The sequence below is a fragment of the Daphnia pulicaria genome, chromosome 8, assembly GCF_021234035.1.
Source record: "Daphnia pulicaria isolate SC F1-1A chromosome 8, SC_F0-13Bv2, whole genome shotgun sequence".
Lineage (NCBI taxonomy): Eukaryota > Metazoa > Arthropoda > Branchiopoda > Diplostraca > Daphniidae > Daphnia > Daphnia pulicaria.
In genome coordinates, this window is record NC_060920.1 from 11,042,527 (window position 1) to 11,059,457 (window position 16,931).

The following is a 16,931-nucleotide window of genomic DNA, read 5'->3' on the forward strand; positions in this document are numbered from 1 at the left end:
TTTTAGTCAATAATAACGTGAAAATTTCTCTCGCTAGGGGGATAACTAATTCGTAAAAGTTGTGAACAAATATTACAATTAAACCAATCAAAAAATTAGCTTTTGCTTTAAAAAACGATTTTATGAATTTAAATGATTATTTGCAATTCATCAATCATTAGATTTTACAATCTGATAAAAAGTAGACTCTTCTAGCGCCACCGCTGCATGTCATATTTTCCTCCGTGTTAGTAGACAAGTACCACAAAAAAGAACAAAAATACAAAAGCCAACACACGTGTTTCACTCCTTCCCGCGTCTAGTCTTATACTATGAACTCGTGCAATTGGAAAAATGGAAAAAGATACAGAATTGAACGATATTCAGAAAAATGAAGATTCCCTTGAACATGAACCAGAAAATGAATCGGAGTACTTGTCACGCTGTAAATATTTCTTTCAATATAATAGTTCATGTATCTGAATTTCCATTCCAACAGACATCAGAAACCAGAACCGCGTTTTTCTCTTAAACTTCACTAACATTGCAATTTTTTTATGTTTTAGGGGAAGGTGCTGAACTTGCAATCGAAGCAAGTTGCTCTCAGAAACATCATGAATATACAGACTTCAACGACAATCTAAAGATGGGAAATGCCCATGGTAGTGCTGTTGTCAGTACAGAACAAGAATCAGATTACCTAATCCACTGTAAATACTTGCAACCAAAAGACAACAGAATCGCAGGTTCAGATCAGGAAGTCTGTGGTTCTTTGTTGAACAAGCTCCCAATGTTGAAGTCCAATTTGCTCAATGACTCTGAAGAACTGAATAAAAAAAAACGAAAGATACACTGCACCAAGCCTAAAATTAAAAAAAGAGTGATTAAGAGGAAAGAAAACGAACTGAAAAAAATCCTGTGTCCCTATATGATTGTGAATTCAAAACGTCAAAGGAGTGAGTGGATTTGTAGCGGTTTTCTGAAGTATATTTTTGTATTAATTGTTTTGTTTTCTACATTTTAGAGCTGTGTCTTCCGGGAGATGGACGTGAACATGGTATTGTTTTTGCCTGCTTGTACCGTTTATTGCAATGCCATTTCACACTTGCGCCGAACACCAACGATCTAAACGAGGACAAATGCGAAGAACTTGGCATTCCTTACGAAAACTTTTTACCTTTCATAGAACTGATGAATATAATCAAAGATATCCCTGTACCTGACATCGTTTCGCGAACTGGACAGTTGCATCTCCTTCCCCCTTCACTAGGATCGTTGGTTGGATATCGAGGACTTGATCTTCACCAAGATTACTTACAAACAAGTAGCCGTCAATTTGAAACGTCACAGAAAAATGCTACAATTACAGAACTGGATGAAAATGAGGCTAATGCATTCGAAGGTCCTAGCGAGCATTCCGAAACGGTGTCTAACAGTGTGGAAGTTGAAGAACCGATCACATCAGGAACTAAGGAACCGGAAGACAAGTCATATCCTCGCCATAAACTGGATGAAATACCTTTGGGTGAAAAAAACGCAGATAGTCTGCTTCTAACGCGGTTGATGACGCTTTTCTTCTGGCCTGGAATTATGAGCTGCATGCCGTAAGTTTTATTTCATCTCCAAAAAATTAACTGTTTAAATCTTACAAAACTGGTCTATCTTTTAGCGTTCCAGACCTGACTAAAGAGCATCAAACACCGGAAGCGGCTGGAGTTTGTCCTGAATCGCCGCTTACAAAGAACAAGGACAAAGCTCCTGGGTATATAGAATACTAATTTTAATTAGTTCAAATGGTCAAAACAATTATTTTTCCTAAAACAGAAAAAGGCAAACTAAAATCAAAAGGAAGGAGATGCTGCAACAATTATCCTTGAAACGTTATGGGAAATCCAAGGCATTAAATAAAACCATAATTTCAACAGCGAGCGTGGAGGATTCGAATAATACAGTGGGTTCAACCGGTGCGAATGGGGAGATTTCGGAAGCAGCAGCGATGCCTTCAGCAAGTACTGGGCCAGCAAGCGAAGCAGATAAATTCATAATTCCCGTGTCACCCGCCAAGAAAGCAAAGAGAACTCCGGCCAAGCCAAAAGATGTTCCACTAAGCGACCGAGTAACTCGTAATTTAAAAAAACTGTGAACAGATATTTGATTGGAATATCCTGTATCGAAGTTTGGCTCTTATTTGATCTCGAAATTTTTGTGTTCATGATGTGTTATTAAGTCTCCCCATGTTTGCAGCAAAAGCTTGTGCAGATGTTGTCCGCCCTTTTTGCAAAGATTAAAAAACAGTGATTAATAACTCCTAACTATGTCTAATTAAAATTAAAGTAACCCAGAAATGTTTAAAATGCCATTGAAAGATACAGAAATACATTGAGTCCAAATTCTCGTTAGTTACAAAAAAAAATTTATGAAAAATTTAAGGGTAAAACTGGTGAATAGAAGTGGAGCATAGTTGGGTTGGAGTTTTCAGTGACTTTTCTGAAGACTTTGTAACGAGGTTTACCCCACAGATCAATTTTCCCATCTTCCATCGAGTATTTTGTGGGGCCTTTCATGACGACCCACTCTACCAACAGCCTCTTGTGAACAACAATCCCCTATTCATGATTTTCCCAAGAGTTACCTGCTGCAACACTGCACTTGATCCCTGAATGTTTAAATCTTAACACTATTCCCCAGTGAATGGCATACTGAGTTGATGACATTACCAATAGTAGTCTACTCGATAAAAACAATTACTTGAGATTCAATTTGACAGATTGTTTAAGTTATGTACTGTGGTACGACATTCTTGCTACGTTTGTTGGATTCTGCTTCTCTTGGCATATGGGTCTGTGTAGAATGCTTGAGTGCATTTTGACTATAAGTGGCAGAGTTTTAGCTTTGAATTCCTAGAAATAATTTTAAAATGTCTTCAAATACAAATGATTGAAATTGTTGTAGAACATACTTGACACCACTTTCAACTGATGTGACCAATTGTTGTTGTAACTCTGCTACAAATCTGGATTCCGTGATTTCCTGTCCCGATTGAAGTCCGATACCTTCAGTGAGGCTGTGCAGGGCTGTGAAACAATGTCGGGACATTTTTTCTCAGATATCGAAGTGATTTTAAGGCAGCTGTTGCTTCTTGCTTGATCCACCATTTTGTTCACCATCGTTGTTTCGAGTCTTCGACTAGTAGGCCTATAAACGACGGCAGCGCAACATTCCAATCTAAAAATCAACAGCATTTTAAGTAAGGGTAATGGCAAGATTTATTTCTATATATTTAGATTTATATATAGTATATATCTCTTATCCCATGGATCAATGTAGAACACTTCAATGCATTTTGACTAAGTAATAAATTTGTAGCATAACAGGAATACTTTACAAGCTATACAAAAGAAAATGTCATTGAATTAAATATTTCTTACCACCAAATGAGATCTTGTAGATTATCAGTCAATGGATTCATAAAGATTAAAGGCGTCAGGGGTGCAATCCTGATTTAAGTGGCTACTGTTTCCCACATTGACTTGAACAGAATAAATATTGTGTGTAGCTTCTTCGAAATTCCTAGAAATTATTTAAAAACGTCTTCAAATGCAAACAAACAATTGAAATTGTTCTAAGACATACTTGATACCACTTTGAACTGTGACCAATTGTTGTTGTAACTCTGCTGAAAATCTGGATTCTTTACTATCCTATCCTATCCCGATAGAAGTCCGATACCTTCAGTGAGGCTGTAAAATAATGCAGCGACATTGTTTCTCAGAGAACGCAGGGATTTTAAGGCTGCTGTCGTTTGAACGATATCCAACTTGCTCAAATGCTCCGCCATTTTGTTGTTGACTGTCAAACTATCAACGTTGCCACCTTAGCTTGAAAAAATCTTGCTTGATGAGTAGTGAAATGCATTTTTGTTAGAAATTAGAATATCCCATCCATAATTCTAGGCCTTCAAATCATGGAATGTGAGAGTTTCTAAAAAGCCTATGTACAGACACATTCAAATGTGATTGTGTATCGTTACTCTCCTCCGTAGTGTCCGAAGTTGCGTGTGGCCCATCTTCGAACAGACAAAATAAAGAAGACCAGACAAAATAAAGAAGGGAAAAACACGTAGAAAAATGGAAAAGAGAGACATTAAGGTACGCGTTTCTTGCCCTGGGAGGAGATTGGAACAGGAGCAATTTACAATGCGGTGAAATTAGAAGGCTCATTTACATTCCGGGGGCAGGCAGCAACGAGCTGCTGCTGCTGGGGTCGAAGTTCCAAGTTTCGCGCCTCACAAATTTTCCAAGTCCATTACAATTAACACGCCCACAAAAAAACAAGAAACCTTTTTTTTTATTATTATTATTTTTCATTCTTCCAATCACCACCTGGTGGATTCTTCTTTTCGATTTCATTTGATGTTTCAAATGTTTTTTTTTCTTTTACTTTTCCCATGAATCCCCTTCCATTGTTTCACTTTTTTTTTTAAGGTTTTGAACCCCCGAAATAGGTGTCTTTCAATTGTTCCGTTTGTATTATTCCTCCAAAAAAGTTTCAAATCCAGGAATCAGAAGAATGAAAAAGAAAAAAATTTAAATAAAGTCGTTGCACCTTTTCCCAGCTTGAAGAATCAAAAGAAAAAGTTTTGAAATCAAAAAGGCTCCGTCGTCGACGCAAGAGAGAAGGACAGTGAGGACCCAAAGGGCTGTGGACGCTGCGCTGGATTTGCGCGATAACAAACAAACAAGCGACCGCTGTGGGATGATTATCGTTCCGCTGGTAAAACCTAAACAAGCCAAAAAAGAAAAAAAAGAACTCGATGATGCCATATAAAACGCATGACATGTTTAACCATTTGTTATGTCGATTGTTATTTGGCCGTCTGGTGGGAGACAATACACACGGAGAGCGAGCCAGATAATGCGCATGGCACATAACAAGGCAGGAATGGCGGTCTCCAAGCATGGCAGGGGCGCTCCCGTGCCCAACGACCGTTCGTGATCGCCAATCCATTAGAAAATCCAGCGCTGGACGTGTGCAAGGGCGTTTTCCTCGGCACTCAACTGGTGGCGGTGGGAGCCGGTGTATATAGGGGAATGGGAGCTTCCGCCAGGCGCCGTCAATCAAAAGCCAATCAATCCGGATCGAATATCCTTGGCAGATCCCTAGTAGGACTTGAGGCGAGGATAAATTTCAGAAGGGCGCGCTTGCAAATTCGTCGATAACCGGATCTGGGACACACACACACAGTAAAGAAACCTGACAATAGATAAACGAGTTAATGGCCACAGGCGAACGAACGCAGCAGCAGCAAACGACAAGGGTGTGTGCTCTCTGGGGAGAGTCGAAAAAGAATCCCACGATTGGGTGATTTCCTTTTGGTAAACGGCCAGCTGAAAAGTGTCTCATTTACATCTCTTCCTCCAACTTTTAACAGGGAGGGCTTCCATCAGCTGGGAAAAAAGAAAAAGAAAAAAAGGCATCCAGATCAGCAGCGCGCCCGATGTAAATGGAGCGTGCGCCCGTCCTTTGGGTTGGAAACAAGGTGGGTCCCGTGTGGCAAGAGCTGGGCAAAGCCCAAAAAAAAAACGGTGGAGGGGAAACGGAAGAATGCACCAAAAGAATCGAGAGTATAGTCTACATGTGTCTGTCTGTCTGTCCGTCTGTGTGTGTGTAAAAAGGGAGAAAGAAAAAGGCGGAACGAACTGATGAAACAAGACGTGGCTGCTCCTCTGACGTTGCCCAGTTGAAGAGGACCACTTGAGCTGCGCACAACGGCCCAATCATAACAGTCGTGTGCTGCCAACAACACATTCGTCGCAGCGAAAAAACATTTTCTCTCGCCCGTCACATTTGGTTTGCCAGTTTTGGTGTCGTCGTTGCCTGTCACGCGCATTTGACACGGCGACACTCACCGAGTGATTTGTCAAAAAAAAGAACAAAAAGGAAAGAAATTGTGAAATTGTTTGCCAAAAGAAACAAACGAGACAGATCCTTAAAAGAAAAAAAAAGACACAAGTCACCGAGTTTGTCAGCTCGGCTTTATAGTTGCTGTTAATAAATTTATGGATACTACCCCCCTCCGCCCTTCTCGGTTTTTATCGCTTTTGTCTCCGTGGTGGTGGTGCTCCGGTGCGGGTCGTGATCAGTTTTTTGGCGACACCAACCACCACTTCTTTTTGTTTTCTCCCCTTGTTCTTTTTTATTTTTACTGCGCCTCAGTTTCGATCTTTTTGGTGTGACACAAGACGACAATAAAGGAGCTAGAGAGAGAGAGAAATTCGAATAACACAAAAACTAGTTGGTATTCCTCGACTGAAAAGTATGCGTGTGCCATCCAGTTTGTTGGAGCTCTCCTTGAATCTGTTTCGTTCCTTTTTATAACTTTTTTTGGGAGAGAAGAAAAGTTTAGTTTAAAAAAAGAATAAAAAAGGGAAGAAGAAGAAGGGGAAAGAAAAAGAAAACACATCTGAACGGGGTTATCTTAACCAGTCATCGAGTCAAGGTGAATGAATAGTAGACGAAGCAGCAGCAGCAGCACCAACCGAAGAAGAAGAAGAAGACGAGATCAGAGTCGAAGACAACCAGAAAAGAAGAAATAAATCTGCTGCATACGATTCTTCTTCTTTTGCCTCCTCCTCCTCCTCCAGCTGACCACCCACCCCACCCACTTCTCCCTCCCTTCCCCCCTCCCTCCCTCCCTCTTGGGTTGGCTACTACTACCCACCACCACCACCACTTGGAGCAGCAGCACACTTGATCGTTCTGTCAGTGTCTCCGCAGGCTCCAGACCGGCGACACAGGTCCCCGTCGCGCCCAACTCCTAAAGCGGCCACACGAACCAACAAACACATCAGTACACGCACTACGCACAGGACGACACATTCAATTTTTTATTATTAGCCTCTACTTCTTGTCTTGTCTCATTTTCGTTCACTTTGGAAATTCCATCGACACATTTTCTCCCGGCAGACAATTTTTGTTGTTGTTGTCGTTGGACTCTACAAACAACAACAACAGCACCGCCGCACACCAACCGCAACGTGTTTCCCCCCACCTTTCTATTTTTATTTTTTTTTATTTTTAAATTTCCCTAATCGATTCGCTAATCCTGAAAAAAAGTGCTACCAACTAGTTTGTGCGCTTTGAGTGTTTCGCCCACCTCGAGAGAATTTTGAACTTTCAACATCAACAACAACAACCGGAAGGAAAAATGTTGCTCCGGAATTGGTGCTCTTTGCTGTTAACCTTCTGTTGGACATGGAACATGGTTTCATCACACCTTCCACTAGTGCCAAAGGTAAGATTACGGACATTATTATCAATCCACTTATCAGTTCATCGTCTTGTTTCACACCTGCCAATTCTGCCGCCTTTCACACCCCTACCCTGGCCCATTTTGATATTCCCTTAATCCCCCTCTCATTCGAGTCATTAATCTCGCAAACATAATCCCCTCGCAATCCTGTTAACTACAAACCGCAGACAGTGGCGGATGACAATCTTAACAACTTGATGATTGCAAGGTGTGAACAAGTTCAGCAGCTTGTTTAAGAGAAAAAGACTTTTCCTGTTAACAGTCGAATGTTGTAGATGATCATCGGGGCTAAGGGAGGGATCAAGGGCGTTGATTGTGAAAGAGCGCGGCCTCTCTCAGGTTATATAGCGTCGTGTTGCAGGTGTTGCATCTGTAGCATAAATCCTCCTTTAAAAAGGAAAGGAAAAAAAAAGAGCGGTCTTCTTCTTCTCCTTTAGCTGGTGGGATGTATAACAATTGCCACCTGAAGATTGAGGAAGAGGGGGGATGCCTAATATTCATATAAAAAGAAGAGGTCGATTCCAAACGATCGTCTCCGGAGAGAGTGCGGGGGCTCCCTGCCGTCTCTTCTTCTTCTTTTTCTACCAATTTTTTGGTTTCTTTATTTCTTTTCAGTTTATGACTTAGGGTCAAAAGGTCACTCGGTCCTTGTCTCCGATGGACAAGCCTAAAAAATAAACCCCGTGCGCCGTTGAGAGACTTTCTGGTGTGTGTCTTGACAAAAGAATTCGAAAGGGATTTTCTCGCTTCGAGAGAAAGAAAAGAAAAAAAAAAAATATTTTTTAAAAAAAGGGGGCCGACGCCATGCTGTCTGCCACAGTCGAGTCGTTCCCCTTCTTCCACGACCACTTTTTCCCTGTTGTACTATAATATTCCGGTTGATTCTTTCTCGACTGCTCCGCCTCGTCCTCCTCTCCTTATGGCCCCCTTTAGATGGTCCTATCGGTCGCTCCTCTTTTTATCTTTCTCTCTCTCTCTTGTGGTGGTGTGAAATGGTTATTATTGCCTCGCCCTATCGACTTTTAGATATCTTCACACTTTTTTTATACATATATATCTCCAGGGCTTCTTTTTTAGATTGACACCATTTTGTTTGGTCCAAACATTTTTTGTACATTTTTACTAGGAAAGATATTTTAATAATACTTGCCTTTTGGCTATTATTGGTGGAGGGTACTGTAGGCAATCCAGTCTGGAAGAGACTCTTCGAAATTCCATTCCGTCATGGTATTCCGGATGTGAAAACGTGACGCGAATGGACAAGTTCTGTCTCGTCCAGATATTCATCTCCTTTTTTTTCTTTTTCTTGGGGACCTAAAAAAAGAACAAAGTAAAAATGTTGATCAGGCCGCCCCGAAATAAAAATACAAAAGAGCCTCGATTCTTTTCTTTAAAAAAAAAAAACGTTAGTGATTTGGGAGAGTGCGGATGCGGTGCTTCCTTGTTGTTCTCTTCCGACGCAGCTCAGGGAAAACTTCTCCGCAGGGGGTTCCACAGTTCTTTTTTTAGGGATTCTTAATAGATAATCTAATAGCGAAGGTCACCTGTACACCACCAAATGTCATTTCCTCCCTGTAAAAATCTTTCAGGGACTTAATCAGACGACGACGACGACTTTCAAATCAATTGTGATATTACAACTTGTTGTCGTTTGTAGACGGCCACCTCACCAACAAAAATAAAAAGGGAATCTATAAATGTTTCCAAAGGGCATTTTTAACATTTTTGAACTATTTCCAATCCCGTAAAGACAAAAGAGAGAGAGAAAAAAAAGACGAATCTTTTTTCTTTTTCTCTGCTGGGCCTTATCTTTCCTCTCGGTCTGAATGCCATTTCATGGCGAGTGACATTCTTGACCTCTCCTTTTTTTCTTATAGTCCTCTATAGATCCTCCTCTGCCATCCTTTATGAGTGGGCCGCCCTTTATTCCACATCTTCCTTTTCTTTTCTTTCAAAGAAAATAAAAATAATGCACCTCGTACGTACGTGTGTGTGGAGTAGGATGTTGGCGGTGCGGTCTTGTGAAGAAGAAAAAGTTCTTCTTCATTCCAGCGGAGGAGGGGAAACCCAGGTGTTCTTCCTTCGGTGTTTTTTCTTTTTTTTTTCCGGCTCCTATTCAACCTGCCGGGCCTTTTTCTTATTCTTGACGATGGGGAAACGAAGTTAAACAGGATAAGACCTAAAGAATAAAAAGAAAGAAGAAGAATAGGGGGTAAAAAACAAGAGGGAATTTTTGTCTTCCCTCCTTTGGCCTCCTTCGGAATGAAATATATCGAGAATGGCACTTGTGGGCAAGTTTCCGTATATGCCCAACATAAGATTGTCCACCTGCGCTCATTTTCTTCAGACTACCCCCTCGTGCTGCTGCTGCTGCTGTTGGTCGCTCACGTTTTTATCAACTCGAGAGATTATAGACACACACACAGCACAAGACATTTTTCTTGTCCTCTTGACTTGAAAGGTGACTTGGCTCTTTCTTCTTTCTTCTCCCAAGACTATTATGCCGTCCGCTTTTCTTTCCCACTCGTCATGTCAAAATCATTCCGCCACCAACAAAACATACAGAAACATTTTCCCCTCTTCAACTTCTTTTTTTTTTACAACCCAAAAATGTTTCTGGCCGGACTTGCATTCAAATAAAAACGTATGGGAGAGAGAGAGATGAGTCTTCTCTGATGACGGGCAGAGATTTCCGGCAAAAGGAAACCGACTTTGGTGGGCGATTGTGACGAAACCAAATGATGTTAAAAAAGAGAAATTCAATCCCGAAAAGAGTTGCACGGGAGTAATTCGAAGTCCAATGGCGGAAATGGCCGGTCGAAAGGCGAGAGAAACAGATGGAACAAAAGAGCGTCTAATTTTGGGGAGGTGATGACACCATTGAAATTAATTCACAACGACTTTTGTCTTCTTTTGCAGCCACCTTCGATGGTCTCGGCTGAATGCCAAACGCTGACGCAACAGTGCGGCGAAGAGTTGGGACTGTTCAGCTCCGGCAGTAACCAGAGCGCTGGACGTTCAGCATCGACCACGTCGACGACCACAACATCTACGCCGGCCGCCCTGGAACCGGTTTGCGGCTCAGATGGCCGGACGTATAGCTCCCGGTGCGAGTTGCAGCGTGCCAGGTGCGAAGGGCATCCAGTCCGGGTTCGTAATCGTGGATCTTGTCACGGTAAATTTGTTTCCCATCACCAACGTCTAACAACAACAACATATCCATCTTGACATTCTTTTTCTTTCTTCTCTCTTGACTTGGGGGGTTGGTTGGTTATTTTTACAGGAGCCGAGAAACGTTGTATGTCTGAGCGACGGTTGGCTCAGCGAACAGCCCGGCGATTGAACGAGACTCACCAAGCGGGCGGCGTCGGCAGTGCTGGTGGACTGGGCAAAAAATCGGCGCCTACTGGCGAGACTTTCATTCCTGAATGCAATGAGGACGGACGATTCGCGGAAATTCAGGTAAGTCAAGCCAGAAATCGAATCAAAATAGAAAGCCTGCGAAAACAAGAAAAGAAATGCAAAAATAACTTGACTCTTATCGTACACAATAGTGCCATCAAGGGACGGGCTATTGTTGGTGCGTCACGCCCGACGGCAAACCCATTCCGGGATCGTCCATCCGACACAACAAACCCAACTGCAAACGTCAAAGTAAATCTCATTCCTTTTTTCTTTGTTGCTGGAATCAGTTCGACTAACCCACAAAATCAATTTATAGGCAAATCCAGCCCCAGTCGCAGGTCACCACAAGGCAAGAAACCCCGTAAAGGTAAAACCCTCCCAAACTAAAAAGGCAAGAATCGAGAGCAAGTAATAATAAGAAAATATTCCATTAGGTTGTACACCTGGCGATAAAGCGGCTTTCAACGGTCACCTGATCCGACTCTTTACGACCGAGTTCAACCGCTTGCCAACCACTCCAATTCCCAGTAAGTTAATGGTCCTATCTTGTCCAGGGCGTTTCCTATTCTTTCCAGCCACGGTGGGAATCAAACTCATTTCAACGGTTCTTGTTTTGTTGCCGATTCCAGGTACTACAGCGCAAACGGATGGCGTGACCGAGACTGCTGAACGACGAGTGATGGAGTGGAAATTCGACCAACTGGACAAAAACAACGATGGCCAGCTGATTCGACGCGAATTCAGAGTTCTACGACGACTCGTCCGTAAGGTGGTCAAACCCAAGCGCTGCACCAAGAACTTTCCCCGACTTTGCGATACGGATCAGGATCGTAAGATTTCCCGGTCAGAGTGGTCCGTCTGCCTCGGCATCGGTATCAATAGTAAGTAGTTCATAAAACATTTTTACTGAATGAGTGCCATTACTGGCGCGCAGACCAACAATCGAACGAACAACAGGTCGTTACAAACCACCTGGGGTCGTTTAAGATTACAGGTTACACATGTCTATACACACAAACTAAGTCTGCTACTATTACCACTATGTTGGTGGAAACAGGTTTTAAGGGATGGGTGCTACTAGATATATTAGATGACCAGTTGCACAATGTGGGCTTTTCCCTAAGAATAATCGGTGATCCATCACCAATGTAATTGCCAATTCACAAAACCTTGTTGTTGTTTTTTTTTTTTGCAATGCTGAATCTTGAAAGACAATCCAAGTTGTGGGCCTACTACGGTTGAATGACCTGCTACCAAGTTGCAAACAGCTCGTCATGAATGACTTGAGAAGACAGATAATGAACTGACCATTGAGAGTTGGGTCGAAAAGAAAAAAGGGGCCCACAACTTTGAAATCAAGACTCACATCTTTTGTCACACAAGAATTTGGAGACAGGCAAAACTGCTGGCAACCCATGAAAGTTTGTTGTTTTATGAAGGTCAAATGATTACTAGATTGTGTGTATGTTGTGTAGCGACCAAGACTTGCCCGTTGATAATGTGTAGTCTCCTTCCGTTTGTTCCTGTTCCTCAACTCAGGGGACAGCGGTGAGGATTCGGCGGCCATGAATTCCAGACTGTCCATCCGACCAGGTATATAGAGTTCGGTTTTGCCAGCTCCTAAAGTTGCAAGAACCCATTATTCTTTCTATCCTCTTGCTTCTATGTGGGGGCTAGCTTGGCTTGTGTGTTTCACTTTACCGATTCCCCACCTGGCAAATAGAATAATCCATCTTGGAAACTTATGACGGCAGCTGATTGATGAAGAAAAATTTGGTTCCAGGTCGAATCGGTTTTCGTCTGCTTCGGGCTGATGTGATGCCCATATTTTCTGCATTCTTATGGGGGGAGCTTGGGGCTATTTTGTTTGTTTCCTATACCTTATTTTGAAAAAAAAAAGCAAAATTAATTCCCTAATCTCCGTTTTGTTTTCGTTCTTTTGAATAACTCTTGATTTCTTTTGCTTTTTCTCTGCAGATATCGATAGTTTACTTTGGACCAAGCACAGCAGTATTTTATCGCCGGAGGTGTCGTCTGTTGAAGAAATCGAACCTGTCGAAGGTATGCCAAATAATCTGAGACTACTAATTGAGCAGCTTTCATCATCTTGTTTACTTTTTTATCTACTGAAGCAAATGATTGTTATTCGGACCGAGAAGCCGCCCAAGAGGAGGTCGACCATGGCGCCAAAGGAATGTACGTTCCTGAATGCACGCCAGATAATAAATACCAACGAGTGCAGTGCCACAAATCAGCCGGTAGGAATGCTGTTGTTTTCTTGGTTTAATTTCATCATCATGTCACATACCTGATCATGTCTGATCGTGTCTTCGATCCTCTCGACCTTTATTTTTACCTCTTTTTGTTTTTGTCCTTGGCTGGGTATTATTTCCATAGGCTACTGTTGGTGTGCCAACGACGAAACGGGCAAGCCCATTCCTGGAACATCAGTGCAGAATAGCAAACCAACCAACTGCGACAATCTACCTGCCCACGTGCTGAACCGGCCCACTCCACCTCCAGTGCCAAAGGAAAACCTCAAGCCTGTTTACCGTCCACTCACTGCGGAAGAAGGTAATTTTGAATAACATTCGATCGACACGCCATCTAACGGCCACGTTCTAAATCTAACCTGTTTTGTTTTCTCACGCAGCTTGTACGGGAAAGAGGAAATCACGCTTGCAGTCCGATATGGTTGAATTCTTCAAGGAAAATCTGGCCGCTTTTCTTGTGAACAAAACAGCCAATAATCCAAACAGGTAATAAAATGAATCAACTAGTTGTAAAAAGTGTTATTTATTCTGTTTTCATTTGGACACTGTACTCAATTTTTATGTACGTACTTTAATTATGTAGCATCGCCGGACCGGATTACAATTTGCCACCGCGGGAACGAGTGGCCAAATGGCAGTTGCAACAGCTGGACGCCAATAAAAACAACGTCATTGACAGGCAGGAAACACGGGAATTGCGCCTCCTCTTCAAACGCAGCCAAAAGTTGAGACGGTGTAGTAAAAAACTGCCGGCTTTTTGCGACACAAACGCTGACAAGAGAATCACGGCCGATGAATGGCTCCGTTGCCTTGGAGTTGTCAAAGGTATTTTTACAAATAGTTTTACATGAAAATGACGATGCAATTTACTGATTCATTCTTTTTTTTTCACATTTTAGCTGAAGTAAGCAATATCGCCTCTCCCATTATTCCGGTTGGCGGATCTTCTAACGGCAAGCGAAGAGGTCCGAATCCATTGAGCACCTACCTCAAGGACCGATGATGATTTTTTCGCATTCTTTTCATAAAGCTTTCAAGCCACAGAAAAACAAATGAATAATAAGGTTATACGAATAGAGAGATGAAGCAGTTCCTGAAAAAAGAAAAAAAAAATTTTAAAGAAAAGAACAAAAAGAGAAATTACGAGCGCTGCAAGTGGATTATTTCGTAAATAATCGACAATTTACTATGTAACAATACGATGAGCTATAATATCTTTGCCCTTCCAAATGACATTTTTCAATTTTTACGGCAACAATGATCCCCTTCCCCCCACAATTATGAATGATGAGATGTGTACATATGTGATGATGGTTTTCTTTTGGCTTTGTATAAATAGTTGGAATGAGTGTTCGCACAACTTAACATTCATTTGTTTTTCTTTTGTGTATTATATTTATATCCCAGACCGAAAAAAAACGGCGAAAAAATTTTCTGGATAAAATACTGTTGCACTTTGCGTTTTCGATAAGGTATCAAATTGCATATCTACTTATATAATCAGAAAACCTTTTCAAGGGCTCCTGAGTATACGCGGTTAAAAGAGTTTTACAAATTAACCCAAATGTGGAATGAATTCTTTCGAAATGTTGGAGGGGGGTTTTATATGTCAATTCCCGGAAGACCAAAGGCTAGAAAAATAAAGAAGTGCTCGATCGATCAAAGACAGCAAACTGAAACCTTGATCTGAGAAAAAGAAGAAGAAGAAAAAGAAGTTGTTGAAGAAGGTTTTCCAATGTTACCACGTATAGTAAATTCAGAAAAGTTAGGTTAGGATGGATATAGATATAGACAGATAAGTTTGCTACAACTCACTATTATTAGCCTTTAGATCTTCCCCAAATTGTCAGACATTAACTTGGAGGTACTCGACGACAAAAACTCGAAGAATCTTCATAAGATCATCGATGGTGTTATAGTCAAGAACGGATTTGTTGTCTCCGTTCGTATGCCAAACATCCGGAAAAGGGGTTGTAATTAAGTGCAAAATAGGAACTTTTCTTTGCATGAATGGAATGTGATCATCTTCGATTCCGCCAGGTGCAAAATCGTTACGAAAGATCTGATTGTTGGTCGACAATAAATTTGCGCCCCTTAGTCGCTGTTCAATGTTTGCGGAATGTTGGAACCAACGATCACCAGAAGTAATGTAACTATAAAAATTGGGATTTCGAGCACCGAGTAAATCCAATAGAACCATCAAATCCTGATTGACGGTAATACAAATTCAAATCAAATATTGTTTCAACATATTTATATAATTTTCTCGCATACCATTCGGTGAAGTTCATTCGTTCCATCACGGTTTTGCGCTGGATATGATGTACTTTCCCACTTCTTGGCAAGGTTACGAGCCCCATAAATTGAATCCTATAACAAAAGGAATAGTAAAATTTTAAGCTACGAAATCTTAATTATTTCATGGATTTACCCTAGAATTCCAGTCTTTGAAAGCCTCTTCTCCATCAAAAAATATAAATTGCAAAGTAACTTGGCTGTTCTAAAAGTAATAAAATTTATTTATAAAATTATTATTTTAGCACATGTAATTTAATTCTTAAATTTACTTACACTTTTCTTGAGTTGATCTAACTTGGGAGCCAAATCTTTAGCCAAGGTAATCATCATGGCACAAGGAACAGCAGAATCAGTAGCACCAATGAAATTTCCATCTCTGGTATATTTGGAATCATAGTGACAAGCAAGGACTAAGCGCCTTTGAGCATTTGAATCTAAAGTTGTTATAATATTTTCAAAGGTCTTTTTGCCATGAGGACGGGGAGTATCAGCAGTAAATTTGTCAGTTCCAACATCCCAACCAAGGGATTGCATTTGATCCATGATGTACTGCCTGACTCGAGCATGATTGGGAGTTCCAACAACACGTGGCACCAAAATTGGATCAACTGTGACATCAAACCGTTGCATGTCTGACAATCCACTGACATATTTAAGCTGGTCCAAGTTCAAGAGACTTGCTTGGTGGCTAGACTGAAATATAAATAAGAAAAGTTTGTGTAAAACTTTATTCCCTTAGGGTTGAGCTGATAATATGGGTACCTTAGCATGAAACCATGCCTGAGACTGACTTTGGCTCAACAAACTTATGAGGAAAAGTACCCCCTTGAGAGAGATCATTTTGTTGGTGTGAACTGTAGGGAAGAGAAAAACGTCAATATTAAAGTAACCGATATTTGATACATGTAATCAAGATCAATCGTCAAATCCAACCTGTATTTAACGACAACGTACCCAACATTAATGAAAAGCAGATGAAAACTGCTCAAATACTTATATCAACATACGAAGGGCAAACTGGAGGACACAAAGGCCATTAATAAACTAGATAACATATACGGCATCGAGGAATTATCGGGGCGTTATTATCAGTCTAGTCACTAGAAAGAACTCAAGTCACGTGATTTGTTCGTGACGTCGTCTGCGCTTTTCCTGAAACCAAATAACACTCAAAACATTGTTTGAGCGACGTCCTTGCTTTTTGAAGGATAAGCATTATTTGCGAATATATATGCCTTGAAATACAACTGGAAAAACAAATTAGGATAGCCGCACACATCAAGAAATCTCAAGGTTGTGTGCTACTTATTCCTGAACGAATAAATAACTAATAGAGTAATAGAAATGTGTAATAGAAAACCTGTTTTATATACCTCGGAGGACGAATGAAGCGAAGCGGTGTGTACTCTGCGACAGAAGGCGAACAACTGTTTGCCAACCTGCTCTGCTTTTCAACCCGGACGCAAAGCTGAGCAAATACAGGATTTTCCTTTTAATAATAAAGGTGTGTGTGTAATAATTGCACCTGTTTTCTCTCTGTGACCCCGGGCAGTTTGAGGCGCCAGACCGCCAGCGGTTTATATTGACGTAGAGTTTTCAAATAGATTGACGACATTTGTGTATGAGCTCCTTTTTACCTCATTTCGAACCTTTTTGTCACCGTA

At 41.2% G+C, this 16,931-nt stretch overlaps 3 protein-coding genes and 2 long non-coding RNA genes across 10 annotated transcripts; 2 read left to right on the plus strand and 3 right to left on the minus strand.

Moving 5' to 3' along the window:
* Positions 1–237: 237 nt before the first annotated feature.
* Positions 238–2,374, plus strand: LOC124311151. Of its 2 annotated transcripts, XM_046775491.1 has the most exons (6): positions 238–424; positions 546–641; positions 711–935; positions 1,004–1,583; positions 1,649–1,741; positions 1,804–2,374. In XM_046775491.1, the coding sequence occupies exons 1-6, from the start codon at positions 334–336 to the stop codon at positions 2,120–2,122; spliced, it is 1,404 nt and encodes a 467-aa protein (XP_046631447.1). In that variant the 5' UTR covers positions 238–333; the 3' UTR covers positions 2,123–2,374. The 2 variants fall into 2 exon arrangements, with proteins under 2 accessions (XP_046631447.1, XP_046631446.1); XM_046775490.1 differs by having other exon boundaries at positions 546–935.
* Positions 2,343–6,508, minus strand: LOC124311617. The gene is made up of 3 exons (XR_006910014.1): positions 3,613–6,508; positions 2,939–3,549; positions 2,343–2,879 (listed from the first exon to the last, which is right to left on the minus strand). It is a non-coding gene; the product is annotated as an uncharacterized LOC124311617 (long non-coding RNA).
* Positions 6,509–7,054: 546 nt separating this feature from the next.
* Positions 7,055–12,650, minus strand: LOC124311645. The gene is made up of 5 exons (XR_006910066.1): positions 12,409–12,650; positions 12,149–12,316; positions 10,646–10,789; positions 9,267–9,470; positions 7,055–8,605 (listed from the first exon to the last, which is right to left on the minus strand). It is a non-coding gene; the product is annotated as an uncharacterized LOC124311645 (long non-coding RNA).
* On the plus strand, positions 7,153–14,334 carry LOC124311033 (SPARC-related modular calcium-binding protein 1-like). 3 transcript variants are annotated; one of them, XM_046775282.1, is made up of 14 exons: positions 7,153–7,273; positions 10,211–10,466; positions 10,575–10,753; positions 10,846–10,945; positions 11,013–11,063; positions 11,131–11,223; positions 11,326–11,577; positions 12,203–12,289; positions 12,674–12,757; positions 12,829–12,954; positions 13,094–13,270; positions 13,350–13,455; positions 13,553–13,794; positions 13,869–14,334. In XM_046775282.1, the coding sequence occupies exons 1-14, from the start codon at positions 7,187–7,189 to the stop codon at positions 13,970–13,972; spliced, it is 1,944 nt and encodes a 647-aa protein (XP_046631238.1). In that variant the 5' UTR covers positions 7,153–7,186; the 3' UTR covers positions 13,973–14,334. The 3 variants fall into 3 exon arrangements, with proteins under 3 accessions (XP_046631238.1, XP_046631239.1, XP_046631241.1); XM_046775283.1 differs by having other exon boundaries at positions 12,236–12,289; XM_046775285.1 differs by lacking the exon at positions 12,203–12,289.
* Positions 14,335–14,336: 2 nt separating this feature from the next.
* LOC124311268 (glutaminyl-peptide cyclotransferase-like) lies at positions 14,337–16,383 on the minus strand. 3 transcript variants are annotated; one of them, XM_046775695.1, is made up of 7 exons: positions 16,201–16,383; positions 16,030–16,121; positions 15,541–15,960; positions 15,401–15,469; positions 15,244–15,339; positions 14,785–15,175; positions 14,337–14,655 (listed from the first exon to the last, which is right to left on the minus strand). In XM_046775695.1, the coding sequence occupies exons 1-6, from the start codon at positions 16,226–16,228 to the stop codon at positions 14,816–14,818; spliced, it is 1,065 nt and encodes a 354-aa protein (XP_046631651.1). In that variant the 5' UTR covers positions 16,229–16,383; the 3' UTR covers positions 14,337–14,655; positions 14,785–14,815. The 3 variants fall into 3 exon arrangements, with proteins under 3 accessions (XP_046631651.1, XP_046631650.1, XP_046631652.1); XM_046775694.1 differs by having other exon boundaries at positions 14,337–15,175; XM_046775696.1 differs by having other exon boundaries at positions 14,337–15,175; positions 16,222–16,382.
* Between the last annotated feature and the right edge of the window lie 548 nt (positions 16,384–16,931).

Excerpts from the sequence above, each read along its gene's own strand:
- LOC124311268 (XM_046775695.1), bottom strand. The coding sequence starts at position 16,228 with ATGTTGGGTACGTTGTCGTTAAATACAG. Across the intron at positions 15,470-15,540 it reads TAGATCAACTCAAGAAAAGT|AACAGCCAAGTTACTTTGCA; the intron begins GTAAGTAAATTT and ends TATTACTTTTAG. Across the intron at positions 15,340-15,400 it reads TCAAAGACTGGAATTCTAGG|GATTCAATTTATGGGGCTCG; the intron begins GTAAATCCATGA and ends CTTTTGTTATAG.
- LOC124311033 (XM_046775282.1), top strand. The coding sequence starts at position 7,187 with ATGTTGCTCCGGAATTGGTGCTCTTTGCTGTTAACCTTCTGTTGGACA. Across the intron at positions 7,274-10,210 it reads ACCTTCCACTAGTGCCAAAG|CCACCTTCGATGGTCTCGGC; the intron begins GTAAGATTACGG and ends CTTCTTTTGCAG. Across the intron at positions 11,578-12,202 it reads CCTCGGCATCGGTATCAATA|TCTCCTTCCGTTTGTTCCTG; the intron begins GTAAGTAGTTCA and ends GATAATGTGTAG.
- LOC124311151 (XM_046775490.1), top strand. The coding sequence starts at position 334 with ATGGAAAAAGATACAGAATTGAACGATATTCAGAAAAATGAAGATTCC. Across the intron at positions 1,584-1,648 it reads GGAATTATGAGCTGCATGCC|CGTTCCAGACCTGACTAAAG; the intron begins GTAAGTTTTATT and ends TCTATCTTTTAG. Across the intron at positions 1,742-1,803 it reads AACAAGGACAAAGCTCCTGG|AAAAAGGCAAACTAAAATCA; the intron begins GTATATAGAATA and ends TTCCTAAAACAG.